The sequence below is a fragment of the Meles meles genome, chromosome 18 (assembly GCF_922984935.1).
Source record: "Meles meles chromosome 18, mMelMel3.1 paternal haplotype, whole genome shotgun sequence".
NCBI lineage: Eukaryota > Metazoa > Chordata > Mammalia > Carnivora > Mustelidae > Meles > Meles meles.
The window spans coordinates 50,180,328-50,207,789 of record NC_060083.1 but is presented as its reverse complement, the minus strand read 5'-3'; the positions used below and the strand labels follow the sequence as shown (position 1 = coordinate 50,207,789).

The 27,462-nt window shown below is 40.4% G+C and overlaps 1 protein-coding gene across 1 annotated transcript in view; it reads left to right on the top strand.

The window, feature by feature from the left end:
- The first annotated feature begins 2,556 nt into the window (after positions 1 to 2,556).
- The window catches only part of SMURF2 (SMAD specific E3 ubiquitin protein ligase 2), a 118,723-nt gene continuing 93,817 nt past the window's right edge, over positions 2,557 to 27,462 (top strand). Inside the window, exon 1 of the mRNA XM_045985965.1 lies at positions 2,557 to 2,671. Coding sequence (XP_045841921.1) covers positions 2,620 to 2,671 — 52 coding nt within the window. The 5' untranslated portion in view covers positions 2,557 to 2,619. The remainder of the gene's footprint in view (positions 2,672 to 27,462) is intronic.

Below are 27,462 nucleotides of genomic sequence, written 5' to 3'. Positions count from 1 at the left end.
GGCCTATTAACCAACTGAGCCACCCAGGCGCCCCAGTATGAATGGTTTTAAAATGTTATTCTGATCCGAATCTTTTGTTTTAAACAATGAGATTTAAACCTACACACAGGCAAAAGCCTAAACAGAGTCCTCCTCTGTATGGTAAGCATGTACACATTTTTCCATCCTGTGACTTATGTATTTGAAGGTACCGTTTTAAACTTCTCAGCAGGTAGTCTCCCCAGCTTCCCCACCACTGTTTTCTACTGCTAAATTCTATTGCCTAATGCAAAGCTACAAATTATGTAGTGAGTGGTTGGGAACAAAGTGTGTGCCATAAGAGTAAGGCAAGTGTGTATGTATCTGTCAGTTTGTGATTTTTCTTGCCATTGTCCATCTAGTCTTTTAAATTGTGGTAGCAGCCATTGTTCGAAGTGATTAGTGGCCCTTCATATCTTCTTGTACTACAAAGAAGCACTTCTAAGGGAAACTGTTCACTGCTTTGTACATAGTAGGCATGCAGTGTTTGAATTTGAATGAATTTCTAGCACTGTCCTTTGAATTTCTAGTTTAACTTATAGAACTTTATATAATTTCTGGGTACTTTAATTGTAGGGTTGTAGCCAGACTGATGAGTTTTTTTTTTTTAAGATTTTATTTATTTATTTGAAAGAGAGAGAGAGAGTACAAGCAGGGGGAGCAGAAGGGAGAGGGAGAAGCAGTCTTCCACTGAGCAGAGAGCCAGAGGTGGAGCTGGATCCCAGAACCCTGGGATCATGACCCCAGCTAAAGGCAGACCCTTAACCTACTGAGCCACCCAGGCACCCCTGATGAGATGCTCTTGAAGAACTTTGTCTAGAGAATGAAGAGACATTACTGATAAATTAAAAGGAATGACTGCATTAAAATGTATTAGACTTCATTAAACATTTAAAATCACATCAATAACAGCCTTCAGCAAAACTGACAAACCACATTTTAAAAAATCGCCCCCCACTGTTATTCTTGGTTTTCATTGTCCTAAATCCTTTTGCATGCATAAAACTTTTTGTTGTGCTTTTAAACTTCATTTTTAAAAAATTATTTATTTGACACAGAGAGAGGAGAGAACATAAGCAGGTAGAAATTCAGAGGGAGAGGGAGAAGCAGGCCCCCCACTGAACAGGGAGCCTGATGTGGGGTTAGATCCCAGAACCCTGGGATCATGACCCCAGCCCAAGGCAGATGCTTAACCAACTGAGGCACCCAGGCACCCCTTAAACTTTATTTAACTCTTCCATATTATATGGTCTTTGTAATTGCCACTTAAACGGCTGCATAAAAATCGGTGGGGATGATGTAATACAATTCACCATTAGGTCGGTCCCTCATCTCCCTTTTGTTATTAATCGAACTTTGCAAAGAACATCTTTTGTATTATTACATATCAAGAATAAATTCCGAAGAGTGCAATTACAGGGTCAAAGGGCAAGGTACACTTATTTTTATTCCATTTTCTATTTTTTCCTCCTGAGATAACGAAATACAGTCTTGTATGAAAAGCTTTTCACACACTGATCTCCAAGGTTTATCTTGCTAATAATCCTTTAAGGTATTATCATCAATCTCCTATCCTTGGAGATACAGCTGGAAAAAGAGCCGGAGCAGGAAGGTAACCTGATCTCGTCCACCAGGTGAGTCCTGGATGGAGGTGGCAACGACAGATACCAAGAGCAAAACACCCCAGGGGATTTCCTGGAGCCCTCGGTATGGGAACTGGGTCTCTTCCCTCACCCCACCGACGCTAAATTCCCAGAGGGTCGCGGATTTAGTTCCAGCCTTACTCGCCCCAACCTCTTAGAGCGCTCTGCACGCAGTGGGCGTCTAATAAATGCAATCTGCGTCGCACGGACAAAAGCTCCCTCAAGTGGCCCCTCCCGGTGTCACGGAGCTCGGCGTCGCCGCTTTGCTCTTTTGCCCGTTCTCTCCCCAAGTTCTGTGTGGGACCCTCGGCTGCAGCGAACCTCCCCCGCTTCATCGCCAGCGCCTAGGCCGGCCTGGTCTCCGCGCCTCTCGCCCCCGCGTCCCGGGAACCCTGCGCGCGCGCCCTCCCGCTCAGGCCCCGCCCCACCGGCCCCGCCTCCCGTCTCCTCCCCGCCCCCCCGGAGCCGACGAGTGGCGGCGGCGGCCCCAGGACCCGGTTCCCTCAGACAAGAGGGCGGGTGGAGGAGGAAGCGGCCGAGCACCGCCCGCCTCGGCCGACCAGCGCCGTGGGCTCCTGGGCCTCGCCGAGCCGAGAGGAGGGAAAGGCGGAGGCTGCTGCGTGTGGGCGGCGGGGGCGCGGGCGCGGGCGGAGGCGGCGCGGTCGGCCGCGGCTGCCGCTTTGTTGTGCGGCCCGGGCCGAGGAAGGAGAAGTAGGAGGAGGGGGGAGCTCGGCGTCCCGCTCCCTCCGCGGCTCATGGCGACGACGCTCAGCACATCCGGGACCCTCCGGCCGTGGCGGCCGTGGCGCCGGCTGCTCGGGCCCCAGCCCCGGCCGCTGTGGTGACTCCGCCACGCTTAGCCTTCGCCCCCGCCCCGCCCGCCCGCCGGCCCCGGGCCCCGCGCCGCGGCCGCAGCCGCGCCGCCGCCGCCGCCGTCGCCGCCCCCGCCGCCGGGGACATGTCTAATCCCGGAGGCCGGAGGAACGGGCCCGTCAAGCTGCGCCTGACAGGTGAGGGGGGCGTTGGGAGGTGGGCTGGGGCAGCCGCGAGGTGGGCGAGCTGGAGGGGATGCCTGTGGCCTTGGGAAGGGCCAGGATCGGGATCAATGATGAGTTAGGGGTCGGGGACGTGGGAAGGCCTAGTTCAGAGGGGGAGTAATGGCAAAACCACTCGCCCTTGTTGGGAAATTCTTGAAAAAGCCGACGGTGGCTCGGGGGTCTTTTGTTGCGGGGAGGGCTGCCCCGGTTGGACTCGCAGGCGGATTTGAGGTCGGAAAGCCTTTGCCAGGAGCAGGACTCACTCCGGGGCCTCGGGGAGCGGCCCCTGGGCTAGTGCCCAGGTGGGGTCTTCGAGGGGATGAAGAGCTCCTGCGGCGGGGATTATTGAATCCAACCGCTGACTGCGCGCAGTAAACACTCCTTAAAGATGGAGCGCTTAACGGGAGGGTGTGTGTGTGTGTGTGTGTCTGTGTGTTCCCGGCTTCTTAACTTGTTCGCCCACTTATGCCCGCGTGCAAAAACCTTCATTCTCGGCCGCCAGCCACAGCAGCCGGTGCCACACACCTGAAACGCATGTCTTCGGGAGGGGAGGAGACCAGGGTGGATTTTTCCGGTGTGTCCTCCTGGTCCGACGACTCCGGCTCATTGTACACTCTGTGTTTTGGAAGTGTTTGATTGTAGGGTAGCATGTTTGGGGTTGTTCCTTGTAGGCCGCAGAACTTGTGTCTCACTTCTAACTCTAGACCTGCTTTAAGAACACTTTTTTTTTTTTTTTTTTTTTTTTTTTTGGGTACATTTCTAAGTATGTGCTCATACAAACTTGCAAGGGAAGTTTTTTCTCACCTCCTTTTCTAAATGGAAAAGAATGTATGGAGGGGTTGCTAGGGAGAAGGCTTCTCTCACAAAGTGTTTATGAATCCAAGTGCATTCAGTCTTTAACATTACAGGTACATTTTGCTTACACAGTGTCATGTTTGGTATTCTTGCATGGTCGTTTTAAGGACATTCTATTTTAAGGGCAAATTGTTTTTGGTTTGAAAAGTGGAGTTGAAATCCCTGTAGTTATTCTCGTGTCACCGTTCACTATTAAATTATCCAAGTCGTTGTTGGGGTGTATGTTAAGAAAGATGATTTTCCTTAGAGGTTCTGTGTGTATCTGTGTGCGCACGCGCGTGTGAGAATAAACTGTGATTATGTTTACACTAGACGATGAGATTTATATGGACTAATTTTGTAATTGAATGCTTGTGTGTCACGTCCCAGTCCACTGGCTGAACTTTAGAGATAAAAAAGTGAATTTGGTATTTGAGAAATTAGCCTGACTATAAATTGGCTGTGATTTTAGAAATACGACTTTTTTTGACAGTTTTAACTGGGGAAAACTCCTTGGGGAAAATAGCAGGAATGATGAACTGAGTGGTTCTTAATGGAAAACCAGGATTGGGGACTCCCCCCCCCAACAACATGGCCCCTATTCAGTTTCCTTGTTTTCTTAGGGAACCTTTATAAGGGATCTTTGTTGCTTTAGAATTACCTACTGATGTTCCTCTCAGCAATCAGTCCTGTGGCAGTGATCATGGAAAGAATCTGTGATTCCAAGTGTGCAAAAAGCATCAGAAATAGGCTTTTGGTCATTTACTTCCTTCTGGGCTATGTGCATAATGAGAAAATGAGGGAGAAAACAAATTTTTTTTTTTTTTTTTTTTTTTTTGCAGATATAACGAATTTGAAGTTTTTAGTGTGACTCAGTAGGTCTTAAAGTGTTTATTTGTGGTTTCCTTACATCCTATGATACATTATAAAAATTCATGAGTAAACTTAGGAGAAAAGATGACACTTCTTTTTGGGGTAGGGGAGAGGGAACACTGGACTAAATTTATAGAGTGAGTTTTGTATTTTTAGATTTTTCTGAGGAATATTAAATACACTTTGTCCCCTTAATTGTAAAAACAGTTTGAGGTACTCTCAATTTTTTAAAACCATTGAGTATTTGTCTCTGTCATATTTTAAGAAAAAACTATTCAGATATTAAAAAACATTGCCCTCTCCTTTTTGGTTACATTTGGTGGCTTCTATTCTGTTTTGCCAGGAAAGTAACTTATATTTTTTCATTTTTGTCCATTTACAAATTAGATGGTATAGATTTTAACAAATAGATTTCAAGAGCTGGATTCAATTAGCAGCTTTTTAGGACATAAACATTAAAGGGTTAGATGGAAAAGATTGTTTTGACTGACTGGATAAATGACAGGGCTGTGTTTGATGTGCGTCCAGGAATTGGTCTGGAGCTAGTGCCCAACTTTTCAGTCCATCTTGAGAAGCCAAATAAAATATTTAACCTAGGCCTCGTTTTGTTTAAAAAAAAAAAAAAAAAGAAGTTGATTCTTTGTTAAGACCTTAAGAAATGTTTGGCATACCTTTAGACTAAGTGTTTAACAGTTCATTTAGATCCGGGTTCTATAATAGAGGAAAATCACTTAAAAAAAAAAAAAGGCACATCCCACAGTGAATTTTTATTTGGTTTATAATACACTTGGGCTGTAAGATGCTTTAAAATTATTGTTCTTTGCTTTAAGTCAGCACCATACTAATATTTTAAATTTATAGTGTCTTTGATTCCATGGTGCTTTATGAACTGTACTCAGTTATATCTTTAACATAGAGTTGCCCCCTTACCAAAAGGTATAAATAATTCTTGCATGATCGCACACGCTTACCCGCGCGTGCACACACACACACACACACACACACTCACACACACAGACTGAAGAAGAAGAAATATTTGAGCCATGAGGTCTCTTCCCACAACAGATATTAGGCTTTTCCACATATTATTCCTTAGCTCACAATCGCCTATTGAACTGCTTGGTATTTTTAATGCTAGGGAGGCAGGATTAATTTAATCCCACATTTGAGATTCCGCAGGCCATTGGTGTTAAAATCTGATTTGGTCCATCGAGTACTTTGATTGTCTTATGACACATTAACACTTAATCATTAAAATAGGCTATAGGGTAAAGTTTTCAGTTTCAACTGTTATTTTTGTAGGGAATTGATTATAAACTTTGTATACATTATACTTATGAATATCTGATACAGACTTTTCTTACAATGCTTTGGATAGAAAATATTCTTTGTATTTGGTTACAGTAAAAAAATGGGGTAATTTTTTATATCATTGTTTTTATTTTTATTTATTTATTTAAGAAAAAAAATTTTAAAGATTTTATTTATTTATTTGAGAGAGAATGAGTGAGAGAGAGCATGAGAGAGGAGAAGGTCAGAGGGAGAAGCAGACTCCCCAAGGAGCTGGGAGCCCGATGCGGGACTCGATCCTGGAAGTCGGGGATCATGACCTGAGCTGAAGGCAGTCGCTCAACCAAATGAGCTACCCAGGCGCTCTCATTATTGTTTTTAAAAACCAAAGATTTGAAAAAGCTGTTTAGTAAAATTTCTGATATTTAAATTTCTTAGATATGGAGAAATAACTGATTACTTCTCCAGAAGATTTATTGCAGATCTTTTTGTAACCTAACGTTTTTGTATGCTGTTCCTCATATTATTTATTTATAAAACCCTTGGCAGTAATGAGATTAACCTTGTCTAAAGCTAAACGAAAATCAACTTTAAAAGCCCCACTTTAGATATGCCGGTTACCTTAGTGTTTTACTGTGTATCTTATTGATTCAAAGCTTTAAAAATTACAGCTCGATTATATCTCACAGGTTTCTAAGTAGTGGCATTAGCGATTTGAATATCCCCAATTCATTTTACTTTCTTGGTTTTGAGGAGGAAGCTAATGTGGCTTAAGCCCCTTCCTTTTGTTTTGCCTCTTCTAGTGTAACATTCAGACATGCAGGGGAACCTGGTTAGGTTCTTCATGTAGTTTGGTTTTCATTGGTGAGTAAAGGGTGTGTGGGTGTGTGTGTTTTAATCATGGATTTTACTTTTTTCCTATTGGTTGAACTGTAACTATCATATACTACCATGTCACTTATTTTCCTTACCATTTAGCATATTTAGCATAAAACCAATTTTCAAGGTAAACAAAAGGCCACACTTTAGGCACAGAGGATTTTTATTGTAGACATTTTTGATGTCTGTTAAAGATTTTGAAGACTTTTAAAGATGTACTATGTCCTGTTTTTTTTTCCAAATAGACCACATCTAACAGAACTTAATATTTTATTTATTATTCGGTATCATTATGAATATAAATTACTGTCGATTGTAGTGTGTAGTATAAGGATATCATCATGGTGTATAGAGAAAATTGTTTGGCTATGTGGTGATAGTGGTTTCACCCCATTTTTACTGCTTTTTGTCTTTTTGCTGTCGTTTTGTTTACTGTTACTTTCTCTGTTATAAGGACGCTGAACCCTTGAAATGCACTGTTGTAATCAGCATTGTTGTGTGTTTCTGTATGACTGACAGATTTTGAAGGTTTATTAAGTGCCAGACACTGTGTTAAGTTTGTATTTATTATCACTCTTAGTTCTCACAGTAGCTCCAGGAGGTAGGAAAAAATTGGGGGAGGTTAAGTAAATGTCAGAACTTCAAATTAGAGAGCTTGTTAAAATGTCTAAGATTTTGCGTAGAATAATTAAATAAATACATTCCACTTATTTGGAATTACCCTTGCCCCTTGAGATTCTTGCTCATCTTTTAAGGTTTATCATAAGAATTACCCTTATCCCTAGAACTTTCCTTGACCTGCGTTGGCCTTTCCTCTGTGACTAAGAGACTCTTCCTCTGGTATCAGACCTAACTTAATGAAGGTTATTTATTGTTTCTATGTTGTAAGCTCTAGGAAGCCAGAATCTTTGTTTTAGCATAAATTAAGGCGTTTGGGCATTTTGTTGAATGAATGCTGGAGATTTAGAAGTACTTCTTTGTAGTTCTATATGTATTCTTTGTACCTAATGTGCTAGATATGAATGGCGAGAAGATGAAGCTAGACAGGGACCAACCCAATTTGGAACTTTTTATGTTTTGCCGTTAGATTCTTTTTCTTTTTTTAAGGTGGTGGGAATCATTGAAGGATTTTTAGCTTTGATATCTTTGAAGTTTAGAAACAATCTTGGGGCAGTAGGGAGGATGGACTGGGATGGGAACTGGGAAGACTGATTTTAGGACAACCAGTTAAGAGGATACTACATAACAACCATTGTTCTTACTTTTTTTGTTGTTATAACTTGTATTTCTAAATTTTTTAATACAGATAATTGCTGTAAACTTCTTGGTGTAGATATAACTTTTTAAAAAGGATTACTTTTCTAGAATATTTGCATAGAAAGAGTGCTATTTTAGGGGCACCTGGATGGCTCAGTCAGTTAAGCTTCTGACTCTTGATTGGCTCAGATCATGATCTCAGAGACCTAGGATGGAGCTCTGAGTCCAGCTCCGTGTGCAGCCGGAAATCTGCTAGAGGAGTCTCTCTCTCTCCTCTGTCCCTCTCTTTGCTTACATGCTCTCTCTCTCCTCTCTCTAAAATAAATAAATCTTTTTAAAAAAGAAGAGTGCTACTGCATTATTGAGTGTGGATCTTTTTTACGTTCTTTATTAATTTTTCCTCAGGCTGCTTCCTATAAGAATTGTGCCTATTCAGGGCAGCAATGAATAAATAAGTGTACCTTTTTACTCTCCTGTTAGAAGCACTGGGTCTTGGTTTAAAATTTTTTGCTAATATCATAGAATATAGGATTTAAACATTTACTTGTGAAGTTGAATATTTTCCTGTTTATTAGTGATATTTCTTTCTGTTGACTTGTTTGGCCTTGTCCTACTTATCTGTTAGGGCCTCTGTGTTTTTCTTATTGATCTGCCTGAGAATTAAAAATGTTAATCTGTTGTTAGATTTGCTACAAATGTTTTCCCCAGTCTTTTATTTGACTTTTAATTTTTGACCATTTTTGGACATCAGAAATTGTTGTTTTAGGAATCAAATCTATTCAACTTTTGTTTTTCTTATTCTATTACTTGGCCTTTTTCTTTAAGAGGCTTAGTAAATATTTAAGTACATTTTATTTTAGTGTTTCTTAAAAATCGTTTAAGTAGATACTTCTCCCCCAGTTTCTACTTAGTAGTCTCATCATTCTTGATTAACCAACCCATTCTTCCTTTCCACAGTGATGGGAGATCTTTTTAGTTATGTTAAATTAGTTATAATAGAGTTCTATTATCTTGTTCAGTACTACACTCTTCATTACTGTAGCTTTATAAGTCAGTTTAATAAGCTCATTGTGATGGACATTCTGTTTTGCTATTTTAGCTTATTTGCCCTTCCACACAAATATTAAAACTTGTTAAGTTTTTTTTTTAACATTTTCTTTATTTGCTAGAGAGAGAGAACGCAGGCACAGGTGCACAAGCTAAGGGGGAGCGGCAGGCAGAGGGACAAGCAGGCTCCCTGCAGAGCAAAGGAGCCCCATGCAGGACTCAGTCCCAGGACCCCAGGATCATGACCTGAGCCGAAGGCAAGCCGCTCAACCGACTGAGCCACCCAGGGAATCCCTAAACTTGTTAAGTTTGAGAAGAATTGTCTTTGGAATTGTAATTAGAAGCACCTTACTTTGGGAGAAAGAGGCATTCAAGTGTATTAAATTTTTCCTCCTAGAAGCACACTATGATTTTACTTTTATTTAAGCCTTTGTCTGTATTGCTCAGGATAGTCCAATGATTTTCTACCTTTTTTTAAAAAATTTTATTTATTTATTTGAGAGAGTGAGCGTACGTGTGCGTGCATGAGCAGGGAAGCAGAGAGAGAGGGAGAAGCAGACTCCCCTCCCTGAAGAGCAGGGAGCCTGATGAAAGACTTGATCCCAGGAACTATGGGATCATGACCTGTGTGGGAGGCAGACACTGTGTGGGAGGAGCCACCCAGGCGCCCCTAATTTTCTGTTTTGATGTAATTCCAGCTAATTTATACTTGTGACATTTTCATTGTATTTTCTAATCTTAGTTATTGCTTGTGTTTAGAAATGCAGCACTAGGTAATTTTGCTTGATTGGAGCAATTTTGTTGAATGCTAATCCTGCTAGTATTTCACTTGATGCTAGTTTTCCAGGTATCAGTTTTTGGCATTTTTTGTAGTTGAATGTTTACATTAAAAAAATTTCTCTTCTTTTGGATTTTTCCACTAAAGTATAATTAGTTTAAGAAAGTGAGGAACTTCATGTTAGTTTTATTTTTATTATTATTTTTTAAATATTTTATTTATTTGACAGAGAGAAATCACAACTAGGCAGAGAGGCAGGCAGAGAGAGAGGAGGAAGCAGGCTCCCCGCGGAGCAGAGAGCCCGATGTGGGGCTCGATCCCAGGACTCTAGGATCATGACCGGAGCCAAAGGCAGAGGCTTTAACCCACTGAGCCACCCAGGCGCCCCGCAACATGTTAGTTTTAGAATAATTTCTGAAGGCATAGAGTACTTTTTTAAAAACCACATTTGATATACTAAGAAGTATTGACATATAGTATCTTAAGTTTAGCAGTTTGGTCTCTTACTAAAAATTGACAGCAGACATAAAACTTAAGTTTTATTTATTTGTTTTTTTATATATTTTATATATTTATATATTTGTTTTTATATATGTTGTTTTTTTAAGTTTTAAGATAAATCCTGGTGATAATGAATCTAGGGGCGCCTGGGTGGCTCAGTGGGTTAAAGCCTCTGCCTTCGGCTCAGGTCATGATCCTGGGGTCCTGGGATCGAGCCCCACATGGGGCTTTCTGCTCTGCAGGAAGCCTGTTTCCTCTCTCTCCGCCTGCCTCTCTGCCTAGTTGTGATTTCTCTCTGTCAAATAAATAAAAAAAAAATTAAAAAATCCTGGTGATAATGAATCTAATAATACCTAAAATGTTAGGTAGGAATTACTACATAGATGATTGCACAAAGGTTATTTCTTTTTTCCCAGAAAGTTTCCTAATGCCCCTTAACAGCCATTCTCCTTCTCCCATCCCCAGTCCTTGGCAACTCTATTTTACTTCTTTTTTTTTTTTTTTTTTTTGTTTAAACATATTATTGATTTATTTGACAGAGATCACAGGTAGGCAGAGAGGCAGGCAGAGAGAGAGGGGGAGGCAGGCTCCCTGCCAGGCGGAGAGCCCGATGTGGGGCTCCATCCCAGGACCCTGGGATCATGACCTGAGCCAAAGGCAGAGGCTTAACCCACTGAGCACCCAGGCACCCTTTACTTTACTTTCTATCACAATGGTTTTGCCTTTTCTAGAATTTTAAGTAAATGGAATTGTACAGTATGTAGTCTTCTGGGCTAGTCTTCTTTCACTCAGCATAGTGCCTTTGAGATCTATTTGGTGTATCAGTTGTTTGTTCCTTATTCCTGGGGAATATTGCATTGTACACATAAGCTCCATTTTGTTTATCAAGTCACAAATATCCACAGACATTTGTTCTTTCCAGTTTTTAGCCATTACAAATAAAACTGCTGTGAACATTCGAGTATACCTCTCTTTGTGGGAACATGTTTTTATTTCACTTGGGTAAATGATTAGATTGTTGTCATATGGTAAATATGTAAATATGTGTTTAACTTTAAAAATATCTGCTAAAGTGTTTTTCAAAGTTGTACCGTTCTGCATTTCTACCAGCAAGAGTTCCAGTTGTTCCCAGTCCAAGCTAACACTTGAAGCTTGAACACTTGCTGTTGCCATCTTGGGTTTTAGCCATTCTAATTGGTGTGTAGTGATCTCTCATTATAGCTTTAATTTTAATTCCCTTATTGTCCTACAGTGTTAAGCATCTTCTCATGGTCTTAGTTGCCATCTGTGTATCTTTGGTGAATATCTGTTCAAATAGTTTGATCATAATTTAAATTATTTTTTTATTATCAAGTTTTGAGATTTCTTTTTGTGTTCTGGATACAAGTCCTTTATCAGATATGTGTTTTGCAGTTGCTTTCTTCTAATTTGGGGCTTCCCCCCAATAGTGTTTCAAAAAGCTGAAGTTTTGAAGTTTGATTTAGCCCAGTTCATTAGTCTTTCATTTATGATTCATGCTGCTTATGTCCTAAGATAATCTTTTCTTAATCCACAGCTCTAAAAGTTTTCTCCCATGTTTTCTTCTTTGTTATAGTTTTAGCTTTTCATGTACATCTATGACTGTTCTAGTTAATTTTTTAATATAGGTTGAGAAGTAAGGGTTAAGGTTTGTTTTTGTTTCTTTTTTTTTCCGTCCCCATATGGGTATCTGATTTTCCTAGCACTATTTGTTCACATGCTTTTGTTTCTTCCATGGCATTGTCTTGGTACATTGGCTGAAAAATCAGTTGACAATATACATGTAGTTAGTTCTATTTCTGGACTCCGTTCTGTTCCTTTAAGCTATAATTCTATCCATTATAAGTTTATCGCTTATAAGCCACACTTGCTTGATAACTGTAGCTTTAACATAAGTCTTCTGATTTCAAACAATGATTAAAAAGCTTTTCATAAACATTTTGATAAGTTTAATAAGCATAATTGAATCTTTAATTTAGGATCCTGTAATGATTTAAGATTTTTTTAATGCTTTGGAGCCATTATTTCATTTATTCAGCCAATAAATACTTATCAATTTCTTGACATATGTAGACATTGATTAACAATGATGTATAGTACCATGAATGGAAGTACAGGAGATCAGAATAAACCTGGATTGGGGGGTCTCTATTTTTCTTCTGAAAATTTCTATTACGGACCTTTAAAAAAATTTATTATTTTTATCTCTTACTGATGAAAGTGGATTGCAGCAAGTATAAGTTAATAAGGTTTGCCTGTTTACTAGCTTTCAGCTCCCTCAGATCATTTTTGGGAAAAGGTGGGATAAAAAGAATAAACATATGTAAAATGTGGCAGTAGAAAGGAAAGGATATACTGTAATTGTTAAATGTGTGTTGGGGTATAGGTATTTTTTAGTTGTGTTATTTTATATTATGAGCATGTATTTTCTATAAGACAAAGGGAGAAAGTCAATTTTATTAAAATCTAAGCAGACTGGGGCACCTGGGTGGCTCAGTGGGTTAAAGCCTTTGCCTTCATCTCAGGTCATGATCCCAGGGTCCTCTATGGAGCTGGAGTCTGGAGCCCCTGGCAGGCTCTCTGCTCAGCAGGGAGTCTGCTTCCCTTCCTCTAGTTCTCTGCCTGCCTCTCTGCCTACTTGTGATCTCTGTTAAATAAAATCTTAAATCAAAAAAATCTAAGCAGACTATTTATTTGAGAGAGAGAGATAGTATGAACAGGAGGGTCAATGTTTAACGGACCTTACCGCCCGCATGCCCCAGACTTTTTTTTTTTAAAGATTTTTAAAAAAATTTATTTTTTATTTTTTATTTATTTGAAAGAGAGCAAGCACAAGCAGGGAGAGTGGGGAAGGGAGAAGTAGGCTCCCCACTGAGCAGGGAGCCCGATGCAGGGCTCAGTCCCAGGGCACTGGGATCATGATTCGAGCCGAAGGCAGACATTTAACCAACTGAGCCACCCAGGCGCCCTGATGTTGTGTTTTGTTGTTTTTTTTTTTAATTTGAGAGAGAGAGAGACTGTACGCATGTGTGTGCTCATGCACCTGTGAGCATGGGCAGAGGGAGGGGCAGAGAGGGAGAGAAAATCTCAAGCAGATTCCAGGCCAAGTGTGGAGCCCCACAGGGAGCTCAGCATGGGGCTTGATCTCATGACCCTGACATCATGTCCTGGGCTGAAACCACGAGTCAGTCGCTCAACCAACCGAGCCACACAGGCTCTCTTAAGCAGAGTTTTTTATTTGACCATAGTACATTCCTAGGAACTGTCACAAAACGGACATCTGTAATGTAGATCTTATTTACTGTGTAAAGTATACTTGATAATTTGTGGGGAGGAAGTTGGGATGTTGTGGAAAGAATATAGAACTTGCAGAAAATTTAGGTTCAGGTCTTAGTTAGGCCATGGTAAACTTTGTCCCTTTAAGTATATCACTTACTTTCTTGGTGGGTGCGCTTTTAGTTTTAAGTGGATGCTTAAAATGACAGTATTATCTGTCTGGATAAGAAATAACGGCTGGACAAGAAATAATGTATGTGATAAGTGCTTTTTGAGCTGTAAAGTATTATGTTAATGTATTTTGTCATTTTTGATCAAAGACTTTTAAATGTTAGTTATAACCAATTATATGCTGTTATTTATAGGAGCAAGTACAACATTAATAGAGATTCATATAGGTATCTGTTTAATTGATATCATGTCTTATAAAATAGGGACAAATGTATATTTTGGGGGTACCCAGTGTATCTTAAATAATTATTATAGTTAGATAAGCTACTGCATTATAATTTTCATCATTAACTCATATAACAGATACTTAGACAATTAACTGTGTTCTCTCCTCTCCCCTTACTTTTGGTGAAAAATAGAAGAGCTTTGGAGAACAGTTTGATTAGCTTAAGGTTTTGGAGGTGGTGAAACTGTTCAGATCCAAATCCAGTCTTCAGTGACTTAATACATTTCCCTGTAGCTTGCTGGCACGTTCAAGAATAGCCCGTAGTTTCTCCTCTTGTCAGTAGGTGGGGATATTTCTGCACAGGTAGATGTCAGGAGTGTGTTGAGACCAGTAAAACTAAAAACTAAAAGTCTAAATGAGTGTACTTGAAATAAATGGAGTTGGAGAATTAGAACTATGATTAGAATTATCAAAGGTGACACTGGCTTTTAATGAAAATCCATATTTTAGGGTAGACTTTCTTTTCTTTTTTAAGATTTTATTTATTTATTTGACAGAGATCACAAGTAGGCAGAGAGGCAGGCAGAGTGAGAGGGGGAAGCAGGCTCGCTACTGAGCAGAGAGCCTGATGCGGGACTTGATCCCAGGATCCTGAGACCATGACCTGATCTGAAGGCAGAGGCTTTAACCCACTGAGCCACTCAGTTTACCCTAGGGTAAACTTTCTTATATGAAAGAAGTAATTAGCTACATGTGTTATAGGAGAAGATACAAAAATTCTTTTCATTAAATTGCAAACATGAGTAGCTAATTACTTCTTTCATTTTTGTATATGATCTTAATGTCATCTGGCTTTAAATAGAACTATTTCTCTAGTGAAGAAAGAAAAGTTGTTGATTGGTCAGATTACTCAGAATCATATGAATTTAATACTACAAAAAAGTTGAATTTTTTAAAAATTGAATTTTGGGAATTTTGTAAAAGAAGAGGATGAGGAAATGTTTTTAATTTAAGAAAAGTGAGATGACATTTGATACATGTGATACATTCAAAATCCCTAAGGTAATACTTGATACATAGTATATGCTCAGTAAGTATTTGTGAATAAAAGAGTGATTGAGGGGGTACTTGGGTGTTCAGTGGGTTTAATGGTCCAACTCTTGATTTCAGCTCAGGTTATGATCTCAGGGTGGTGAGATCAAGCCCTTCAGTGGGGAGTCTGCTTGGGATTCTCTCTCTCCCTCTGTCCCCTCCCTCATGCTCTCTTGTATGCAAGCTCTCTCTCTCAAATAAATATTTTTTTTTTAAATGAGGAAGTTGAAAAAAAAGTTTACCTGTCCTTAGGACTTCATTTGAGAGCTTGTTTGGAGGTTCTAGCAGGGGAGCGCAGCTACTCGTATACCCTTGACCGAAGAACGGTCTTCTCCTCTATCGGGGAAGGTCGTCCTCTTCGACCGAGCGTGCAGCTTCGGGAGGGACGCACATAGAGCGGTGAGGGAGGAAGGGGACACCCGCCTAGCCAGCCAGATCAGCCGAATCAACCCTGGCGATCAATGGGGTGACAGATGTCGCAGCTTCATTTGAAACAAATAATAGGATCTGTCTTTGCGATGTCATTATTGAATTAATTGACATTTTACCTTAGTAATTTTGACGGAAGTTATAAACATAGAGGACTGAAGTATTCAATCAAGTTAATAGTTGACTTCATAAATAGAATTCTTACCATACTCTGCAAAACTTACTTTTTTTTCCCCCAAACTTTATTTTGGGGGACCTGAGTGGCTTAGTCAGTTAAGTGTCTGACTCTTAGTCGGGTTGGATCATGATCTCAGTGTTGTGAGTTTGAGCCCCGCGTCAGGCTTCATGCTGGGTGTGGAACCTGCTCAAGGTTCTCTCTCCCCCTCTCTCTCTCAAATAAAAAGGGGAGGGATAGATTTTATTTTTAAGTAATCTCTATACCCAATGTAGGGCTCCAGCTTAGAACCTGGAGATCAAAATCACATGTTCTATTGACTGAGCCAGTAGCTGAGTCAGACACCCCCAAAATTTACTTCTTAACAAAGTAAAGATCTGTCTGATAATCACTGCAAAAAGATCTGTTTTTGTAGCATCACCTAGAAAATTCACATATATAACTAGCCTGTCAATGTTAGGGAGATCATTTTTCAGTGCTCTACAGTTTCAAAGTGCTCTCATTTATAATCTGCTGTTCAGATCCCAACTTTGTAAGTATTCTGAACCAGTGACAGAGAAAGTTTTTTCTTAAATCTTATGAAGAGAATAGTAATAGATTTTTGAGGAAACAATTGGTACAGCTATCCCAGCTCTATAGAAACGAGGCTAGTTGAACCAGAAGTCCTTTGTAATGAATTACGAATTCTTTTAGAGGCGCCAGGCTGGCTCAGTGGAGCATGTGACTCTTGATCTTGGGGCTGTGAGTTTGAGCCCCATGTTGGGTGTACAGCTTACTGTAAAAAAAGAAAAGAAAACAAATATGAATTCTTCTGTATTTTAATTTCCTATTTTTTAGTTTTGAAATTTTAAAAAGATTTTATTTGAGAGAGAAAATGAGAGAGAGCCCACATGAGAAGGGGGAGGTTCATAGGAAGAAGCAGACTCCCTGTTGAGCAGGGAGCCCTATGTGGGACTCAATCCTGGGACTCCGGGATCATGGCCTGAACCGAAGGCAGTCAACTGACTGAGCCACTCAGGGGCCCAAATTTTTCTTTTTTCTTTTAGGTAGGTAAGAAAGCTTAGGTAGGAAACCGATCTTTTTAGTACTTTAAAATGGGATTGGTGATGACATTTCAAATTTCTTCTGATTTCCAGTTTGGTTAACTTTTTTTTTTTTTTTTTTTTAAGATTTTATTTATTTGAGAGAGAGGGAGATGGGGGTGTGGGGTAGATTGCAGGAGAGAGCGATTGTGTGCCTGAGCGGGTGGGGGGGCACATGAGGGAGAAGCAGACTCCCCGCTAAGCACGGAATAGATGCAGGGCTCAGTCCCAGGACCCTGGGGTCATGATCTGAGCCAAAGGCAGATGCTTAACCGACTAAGCCACCCAGAGGGCCCCCCCCCCCCCCCCCCCCCCCCCGCAGTCCTTATCTTCCAACAGTTGAAGGATGTGAAAAAGTTGTTACCTGACCAGGGGCGCCTGGGTGGCTCAGTGGATTAAGCCGCTGCCTTCGGCTCGGGTCATGATCTCAGGGTCCTGGGATGGAGCCCCGCGTTGGGCTCTCTGCTCCGCGGGGGGCCTGCTTCCTCCTCTCTCTCTGCCTGCCTCTCTGCCTACTTGTGATCTCTCTCTCTGTCAAATAAATAAATAAAATCTTTAAAAAAAAAAAAAAAGTTGTTACCTGACCATTAAAGATAGTTTTCATAAAAAAATAGAGATGTCAAGTAAATGCTATTATTTTCCAAAAAGTTAAAAAAAATCATGGTTGATTATGGTGGGTTTTTTTTTTAAGTATAACTCAGAGAATTAAAATGATTTGATGGCATTGCTGTAATGAAACTCCTTTCATTTCATCTACTTATGTGAAGACGTTTTCTTAGCACTTGCGTTTGTAAAAATGCAAAATAGGAATAGAATATTTATAATATTTACAATAAATGATATTCGCTCAGTTGAAAATAAAGCCTCATCCATCTCATGAAGAGATGCATTTCTACCTCTTTTCTTCCTTCTTCCCTCCCTCTTTTTTTGACTAATTTGTTCTAATCAGGAGGCAGGAGAGGTCTATGTATTGTTTGGTTGGTATGTCTCACATCTTTCTCAAACTATAAGCCCACCCCACCCTGAACTCCTCACATTTTCTTATGCTTTTCACATTTTCCCATATCTCCCAACTTTTTGCCAGTGCTGTTTCCTTACTTTACTTCCTTACCTATTCTTCCTGCCTAATCGACTCACCAATGAAGGCATAGCTGAAGAATAATCTCTTTTAAGGAGTCTTCCCAGACTTCTCCAGGCTTAGGTAGCTAATCTCTCTCTAGCAGCTGGAGTGCTCATAGAAAGCAGGTAGCATTCTCACTATAGGTGAAAGAGGTCGTCATGAAGGGATTCACTTACAATGAATGGACAGGGTTAGAGAATACACCCAGGAGCAGGGCAGCACCTGGGGATTAGCACTGTCTTTGGGCCAGCAAGGGCAAAGGAAGAGAGTAGTTACGGGAACCCAGAGAGACCCTTGCTGTTGCTTCTTGTTTACTGAACCCAGCAAGGGAGCCTAGGTTGTGTGGTCCATACAAGTCAGCCTCCTAGGGCACTAAGCACTGGGTGAAGGGTGGAGAATGGCTCTGGAGGAGCAAGTAGAGAACATCCAGCATACCCTTTTTTATACTCCTGCAGCGCCCTAGCACACTTCACTGTGCTGTGTTTCGTGCTGGCTTAAAAATTCATGGGTTATATTGATGTTTTCCTCGTAGCACTGTGAACTCCTTTGTAGCTATAAACTGACTCTTACTCATATTTGCATACCCCTGGTGCTCATTAGATATTGTTAATTAAATGAATAGAAGTTTTAAAAAGAACTGGATGAGGTGCATAAATTATTTTTTAAAAGACTTTATTTATGTGGCGCCTGGGTGGCTCAGTTTATTGAGCGTCAGCCTTCCGCTCAGGTCGTGATCTCCGGTCCTGGGATTGAGCCCCACATAAGGGCCTGCTTGTCCCCTACCTGCCATTCCCCCTGCTTGTGCCTGTGCGCTCTCTCTCTCTTTGTCAAATAAATAAGTTTTTAAAAAAGATTTTATTTATTTGACAGAGAGAAACAGTGAGAGAGGGAACACGAGCAGGGGGACTGGGAGAGGGAGAGAAGCAAGCTTCCGGCTGAGCAGGGAGCCCAACGTGGGGCTCGATGCCAAGATGCTGGGATCATACCTGAGCTGAAGGCAGACGTTTAACAACTGAGCCACCCAGGTGCCCCAATAAATAAAATCTTAAAAAAAAAGATTTTATTTATTTGACAGAAAGAGGAATAGAGGGAGAGAGAGAGAACACAAGCAGAGGGAGTGACAGAGGGAGAGGGAGAGGGAGAAGGAGAGGGAGAAGCAGGCTCCCTGACTCAGACTCCATCCCAGGACCCTGGGATCATGACCTGATCTGAAGGCAGGTGCTTAACTGACTGAGCCACCCAGGCATCCCAAGATACATAAATTAAAAAGTCTGTCCTACTTAGTGGTAATGTATGGTGATTCTTAGTTCAAAAGAGTAAATCTAGTAATTTTTGCTTGGCTTGGCACTTCTGATGCTTCTGCAATAATTGGCTCACTCATTTTAGTTGAAGAGAGGTCAGGGATTGATTTGGCCCATAATAGATAGCTATTATATTTATAAGGATTATAAGGCAAGACTCTGAGTTGGCTGCTTGGTGGCCTGGTAAGTATATTTATGCATAGTATATTTATGCAAAGTATATTTCTTTTGCCATAGGAGAATCATGATACAGGGCAAAAATCTGGAGAGGCTGTCAGGCAATTATGTTAAGTTCAAGAAGAAGGTGACTTACTATGCATTGTGACATAGCTTTTTCAAGTCTCCTAAGTATATGAAAGCTGGTCTCAGAAAAATTCTTCCTTATTGTTTGCCAAACAAATTCTTTCTCTCCCTCTAATTACTTGAACTAATTATCATATTTACTATAAAGACTTGTTAGAATTGCTGCATAAAAAATTACTGGAAAACTTAGAGGCCTAGGGGCTCCTGGATGGCTCATGATCTCAGTGTCCAGGGATTGAGCCCCGCATCAGGCTCTCTGCTCAGCAGGGAGCCTGCTCCTCCCCATCTCCTGGCTGCCTCTCTGCCCACTTGTGATCTCTCTCTCTGCCAAATAAATAAATAAAATCTTAAAAAAAAAAAAAAAGAACTTAGAGGCCTAAAACACAAAGAATAATTTTATTATGTCTCATGGTTTCTGTAGATCAGGAGTTTGGGAAGGATGGTTTTGGCTCAGAGTCTGTCATGGTGTCTGAAACTGGAATAGCTGGGGGCAAGCTGGGATTTATCTCTTCAGGTCATCAGAGAGCCTCTCCACATTGCCTCTCTGCGTGGGCTAATTTATGGTGTTTCTACGGCCGTTATGCTGCTAGTGTAACTGACCCGGGCCACCAGCAGGAGTTGTCCAAGGAATAAGGTGAAAGCTACATCTTCTTCTCTGGAGTAATTTAGGAAGTCCTTGCCACATTTTATTGGCTACAGGCAAGTTAGTTCATTCTAGATTCAAGGGGAAGGAACATAGACCTCATTTGTTGATGGAAAAAGTATCGAAGAATTACAGAATTTGCAGAAGAAAATTGTCATAGGTGGCAGTGGTGGCAGCTGCTGCTGCTATTTCTTGGTTTGTGGGTTGAACTACATACTCTTTGGTATCCTAGTCCAATAGAAATCATTTTTCAGCTTTTATAATCTATGTTCTGCTTTTGAAGTTTACAAGAATTTTATTAGAGAGCACTTAAAAAGTGGCATACACGTTTTCCATGGCTTCTAGAAGAGTCATGTTCATTTGTTTTTAGACTATAAAAATCCAGTGTCGCCTGGCTGGCTCAGCAGGTAGAGCGTGCGACTCTTGATCTTGGGGTTGCGAGTTTGAGCCCCACGTTGGGTGTAGAGATTACTTAAAAATAAAATTGAACAAAAGTATAAAAATCCATAAATTTTGGTGAATTATAAAAAAGATACTCAGTGGAAACAAGCAAACTGATGAAAAGAAAGAAGGCAAATGCAGGTTGAAGAAAGTAATTTATGCAAATATAAAAATTTAATTCTTTGATTCTCTGGAGTGATTTTTTTTTTTAATAAAGATTTTATTTTTTTGACAGAGATCACAAGTAGGTGGAGAGGCAGGCAGAGAGAGAGAGAGGAGGAAGCAGGCTCCCCACTGAGCAGAGAGCCCAATGTGGGGCTCGATCCCAGGACCCTGGGATCATGACCTGAGCTGAAGGCAGCGGCTTAACCCACTGAGGCACCCAGGTGCCCCAGGATTGATTTTTATATTGAAAAAATATTATAGTTCAGGGCTAAAAATAAAATAATTTTAGTGTTTCCCCATCAGATTTGTGTTGTTTTTCTTTTACCCTTTTTTAACCCATTCTCCACAGAGTAGCTTCATATGTTAAAAAAAAAAAAAAAAGTGAATTGGGTGATTTTGCTCCCTTGCTTCGATTCTCCAGTGGCTTTCCATTATGCTTTGAATGAAGTCGACATTATTTGTACAAGATCCTGTATAATCTGTCCCCTGGTGACTAGTCTTTCCTTTGCTCATTTTGTTACAGTCAAATTAATTTTGTTTTAACTTCTTGGAAAGGTCAGTCTCTTTCCCATCTCAGGCACTTGATGTGTGTGTGTTTTTGTTTTTTTTTTGTTTTTGTGGGGTTAGGACGTGGGGATCTTTTTTTATCTTGTTGTTACTTAATTTTCTGTGTCAGTTTAAGTATCATCCCAGAGTTCCTAAATATTCTGTCTAAAGTAGCTTCCAGGCTCATTATTGTCTATCACAATATCCTGCTAACTTCAGAGGAATTCTTTAATTCCAGAATTCTAGAATTCTAATTTAATTCTAGAATTCCAGAGGAATTCTAATACAATTCTTTTTTTTTTTTTGAAGATTTTATTTATTTATGAGAGAGAGAGAGCACAGAAAGGGGAGGGCCAGAGGGAGAAGCAGACTCCCCACTGAGCAGTGAGCCCTATGTGGGACTTGATCCTGGGACTCCAGGATCATAACCTGAGCTGAAGGCAGCCATTTAACCAACTGAGCCACCCAGGTGCCCAGTGCAATTCATTTTTTTTTTTTTAATTTATTTCTTTTTTTTTTCCAGCATAACAGTATTCATTGTTCAATTCATTTTTATATTCATTTCTTTACACACTTATTGTCTTAAAAAAATACTTGTGATTTAGACTAGTTTTAGATTTACAGAAAAATTGGGAAGATAGGACAGAGAGTTCCTATATATTCCATATCCAATTTCCCCTATTATTAACTAATCCTAGTATGGTTCATTTGTCACAATTAATGAATCAATAATGATACATCATCATTATTATTTTAATTTAACTTTGGTTACTTAACATATAGTGTGCAAGTTGCGGTACTGGTTTCTAGAGTAGAATTCAGTGATTCATCACTTACGTACGACACCCAGTACTCATCACAAGTGCCCTCTTTGGTACCCATAACCCATCTAGATCATCTCCCAGTCATCTCCCTCCATCAACCCTCATTTTGTTCTCTGTCATTAAGAGTCACTTGTGCAGGGGTACCTGGGTGGCTCAGTTGGTCATGATCCTGGAGCCCCAGGATTGAGTCCCACATCGGGCTCCCCGCTCAGTGGGGAGTCTTCTCCCTCTGACACTCCTCCCTCTCATGTTCTCTCTCTTTCCTTCTCTTATTCTCTCTCTCAAACAAATTAAAAAAAAAAAAAAGAAAAAGTCACTTGTGCCTTGAATAATATATTGTTATTAACTAAAATCCATCTTCATTCAAATTTTCTTAGATTTTACCTAATGTTGCTCATTGTCTTTCATCTCTACTAGATTGGGAGCTCCTGCGGGCAGGGACTGTGTGTTTTTCATTCACCTAGGGTAATACTAAGTAAACACTTGGGAGGTACTTTAAATATTTTTTGAAAGAATGACTGTTAGAGGGGCGCCTGGGTGGCTCAGTGGGTTAAAGCCTCTGCCTTCAGCTCAGGTCATTGGGATCGAGCCCCGCATCGGGCTCTCTGCTTGGCAGGGAGCCTGCTTCCTCCTCTCTCTCTCTGCCTGCCTCTCTCCCTACTTGTGATCTCTATCTGTCAAATAAATAAAATCTTTAAAAAAAAAAAAAAGAATGACTGTTAGAAAGATGTCTCAGTTTATAGACTAACCTCTTTCCCATTTTAGGTGAGTATCTTGCTTAGGGACATCATGCGTGTCTTTCTACTAGCCATGGCTAGATTGCAAGGTCCAAGTCTCCAAGGTGATAGTAGAAACCAAGAGATATCTTGTCATATCTAATTTGCTACATATAGGGGTGCGTTTACTGGGAAACTCATGAAGCTGGTGAAATTTCTGAAACTAATAAAGCTTAACTTTCAGGATTCTATTGGAGGGACCCTGGCAATGAGTTCACATGGTCACTTAAAAAATATCTTTTATTGGTATATTGGTATATATTGTATACATGGGAAGTACAAAGATTATAAACATCCAGCTTGATTTCTCACAAACCTAACACGCCTAAATAGCCAGCACCCAGATCAAGAAACAGAACGTTTCCTATATATTATCATGTACTTATGAAGAATTTGCAAATATCCTAACCACAATCAGTTAAGATTACTGTCTCTTTTTTCACCGACTTCTTCTATCACACTTGTCTACGTATTGGTGGCACTGGAATAGCTGTAGGCATTTTGGGCATCTGGTTTTGGGGAAACCAACATTGGGGATACATTTAATCTGGTTTTAGCAGGATATGTTTATTTGGTTCCATAGTCCAAGTATTGTCAAGGTATTGTTAGCCATCCCAGTTTAGGGATAGTTTCTAGGAGTACTGTATATTATTATGTTAACTCAACTGGCATTGTGACATAAATGTGCAGACCTAGAAATGGTACAGTAATATGAACATGTCCCATGGTTTCTGGTACCCTGAAGTATGTGGTCAGTGGAGGAAAAGCAAGGTTTGATGCCAAAAGCCAATCTGTGAAAGTTCTTCCAAATCTTAAAGCTTCGTATGAAAAAGACTTCAGAGTTTTCCCAAATTTGACCACAATCCTAAAAGTTTACATAACATTACCAATAATGGACCTGTGTTAAAAGAAACTGTTTGAGGCCAACAACAACAACAACAAGAAAAATATGTTCAACTATGCTAGAGGAAGGACTGAATTATTTCTGTGTTGTCTCTGTAGAAATGACATAAAACTCATGAGGAAGCGCGGTACTGGCATAAGCATTGACAGATCAATGGAATAGAATTGAGAGTCCAGAAATAATCTGCTATACCTGTGGTCAGTTGATCTTTGACAGGAGTGCCAAGACCATCCATGGGAATAGGTTAGTCTTTTCAACAAATGATTTTGGAAACAACTGGACATCCACATGGAAAAGAATGAAGTCGAAGTGCCAGCTTACACCATGTATAAAAATTAACTCAAAATTGGGGGGCCTGGGTGGCTCAGTGGGTTAAGTCCTCTGCCTTTGGCTAAGGTCATGATCCCAGGGTCCTGGAATAGAGCCCCTCTGCTCAGCAGGGGGCCTGCATCCTCCTCTCTCTCTTCCTGCCTCTCTGCCTACTTGTGATCTCTGTCAAATAAATAAAATCTTTAAAAAAAAATTAACTCAAAATGGATTAGCGACCTAGTTTAACAGCTAAAACTATGAAAAATTTTAGATGGAAACACAAGACCTTGAATACGAATTGACTTGTTAAATGACACCAAAAAGCACAGGAAAAACAGATATGACTTCATTCAAACTTTAGTGCCTCTTTGGCAAAGATTCTCATATGCTGTTGGTGGGAATCGAAAATGGTGTTCAGTCACTGTGGCAAAAAGTTTGGCTGTTCCTCAAAAAGTTCAACATGGAATTACCATTTGACTCAGCAGTTTCATTCCTAGGTATATAACTAAGGTAATTGAAAACGTAGGTTCACACAAAAATTTATCCATGAATGTTCATAGCAGTTTATTCATAATAGCCAAAGTAGTTGGATCCAAATGTCCATTAACTGATTAATATATAAAATTTGGTTTATCTATACAGTGGAATATCATTCATCCATAACAGGGAATGAAGTACTAGTACATGCTACAATATCAACGAACCTCAAAACTATGCTGTGTGAAAGAAGCCAGACATAAAGGATCACATATTGTATGATTCCAGTTGGCAAATCTATAGACACATAAAGTAGATTAGTGGTTGCCTAGATATTGAGTTTCTTTTTGCAGTGATGGAAAAGTTCTGGAATTAGCATTGGTGGTTGTATAGCATTGGAAGTATACAAAAGAATTGAATCGCACAGTTTAAAATGTGAATTTCATGTTATGCAACTTTAATCTCAATAAAACAAATTGCAAAAATCTGCTATATGGAAAGAGGTAAAGAGTACGCAGCTGGAAAATTAGAGCAAAGTTATAGGGCTGTCAATAAACAAAAAATGTTATTTTCTGTTTTGATGTGGTATTTGTCAGCTTGTTAAAATTTATGATTTTCCCATTCTAAATTGACTATTTGCTTTCATACCTAATTTTATATTCTTAAAGTGGGACCCTCAAACTGTTTAAACTCTGGGCTTTGCAAAACCTGGATGCACCCTAGTATATATGTTAGTATCAAATAATCATTCAAGAACCATTATCTTTTTTTTTTTAAGGATTTTTAATTTATTTGGCAGAGCGATCACAAGTAGGCAGAGAGGCAGACAGAGAGAGGGGAGGAAGCAGGCTCCCTGCTGAGCAGAGAGCCCGATGTGGGACTTGATCCCAGGACCCTGAGACCATGACCTGAGCCGAAGGCAGAGGCTTTAACCCACTGAGCCAACCAGGCGCCTCAAGAACCATTGCCTTTTTAAAAAATATTTTATTTATTTGTCAAAGAGTGAGAGAGAGAGAGCAAGCAAGCACAAACGGGGAGCCACAGGCAGAGGGAGAAGCAGACTTCCTGCTGAGTGAGGAGCCGGATGCTGGACTCCATCCTAGGACTCTGGGATCCTGACTTGAGCTGAAGGCAGACTAACTGACTGAGCCACCTAGGCGTCCTGAGCTACTGTCTTTTTAAGCATGGGGGATTGAACAAACGTTTATTTCTGTTCTCTCGCAAAACCCCATTTCATGAGAGTAAAGGGATACAAGAAGCATATAACTGTAAGAGCAAAAAGAACAGAAGAGGAGACAGCACAGTAAGTGATGTGAAAAAATTTCAGGAAGGTGGTTGGACTAGGATAATATTTAGCTGAGAAATAATCTAGCTGAGAAAGTAGAATATAAATCAGGTATGCCAGATTTCTTGCAGTATTCAAGCTAGGTCATGTCACAGATCTCTAGAAGGGCCTCAGGAACTGGAGGCACTCTCTGTCTCTGAGGCTGTAGGTGAGATGGGAGGCAGCAAACGGGAGATGGTTTAGTCTGTAAATGGTTCTGTATGTACTTCCCAGGCAGATTCATTCCAGGCAGGCAGGTGATTGCTCTTCTTCAGCCCTCAAAATAAGTGTCTTGCTTTGTGGAGAAAATTAACCAAACTGGCTTCTGTCCCAGGGATACCTGACACTGTGGAAGGTAAGGGAGAAGGGCTCATCTGAGAGTGAGGGGCTGGCAACATCTTCAACAGTGAAACTCCCAGCCCCCTTGTACTGCTCAACTCCAAGAACACTAGCAGCCTGTTGTACCTTTTATCCTTTATGAGGAAGTCTTTTCTGGAAAAAATTGACAGCTCCAGAGATAACGCAAATACTAAGTCTCTTAATGAAACCACTAGGTCACCCCCGCCAGACACCCTACAGTGAAAAAGTATCAATAGCCAGTAGGGGGAGGGAGGGTCTCACCACTCAGTCCTTAAACTTTTAATTTCACATGAAGAATTAAAAATGGCACTGACTTCTCAACAGCAGTTTCAGAACTTAGAAAAGAGTTGAGCAATGCCTTTGGTATTCTGAGGGAAGATGATTTGTAGCCTAGAACCCAGCCATTTGTTCCATCAAGTATGAAGGCAGAATAAAGGTATTTTGCATGCCAGATCTCAAATCCTGTCCACTTATCCCTTCTTAAGAAGATACCAAAGGATATGCCCATCAAAATGAGGGAGCATACCTTGAAAGAGGAAGACACAGGTGATTATACCCTTGTACCTCAAGAGAAAGGCAGATGGTGGTGAAGGAAAGTCCTAGGGCCATAAACCTAAAGTCAAGGATAGGAGACTCTACCTTGAAATTTTATGCGGCAACTGGTGTATTTTTTTCTTGAGGGGGGTCTATACTAGACCCTTGTTTATAAATGACCAAAAGCCAAACTTGTGAAAATGCATTGCTAGCCATGAACATTATCACGTTTTTAGTGTTTAATAATTCTGTAGGTGAGATAGTATGTTTAAAAATTTTTGAGTTTGAAAGTCTTTTTTTAAACTTAAAAAAAGGGGCGCCTGGGTGGCTCAGCTGGTTAGAGCCTCTGCCTTCAGCTCAGGTCATGATCCCAGGGTCCTGGGATCGAGCCCCGCATCGGGCTCTCTGCTTGGCTGGGAGCCTGCTTCCTCCTCTCTCTCTGCCTGCCTCTCTGCCTACTTGTGATCTTTGTCTGTCAAATAAATAAATCTTAAAAAAAAAAACAAAAAAACTTAAAAAAAAAAGATATATTAGAGACAGAGCAAGCGTGCGCATGTGTGGGGCAAGTGAGAGGGAGAGAGCAACGTAAGCCGATTCTGTACTGAGTTTGAAGTCCACCGTGGAGCTCACAACCTGAACTGAAACTGAGAGTTGGGATGCTTAACTGATTGCACCACCCAGGTGCCCTTGAAAGTCTTTTTTTTTTAAAATTAATTAATTAATTAATTAATTAATTTGACAGAGATTACAAGTAGGCGGAGAGGCAAGCAGAGAGAGAGAGAAAGGAAGCAGGCTCCCTGCTGAGCAGA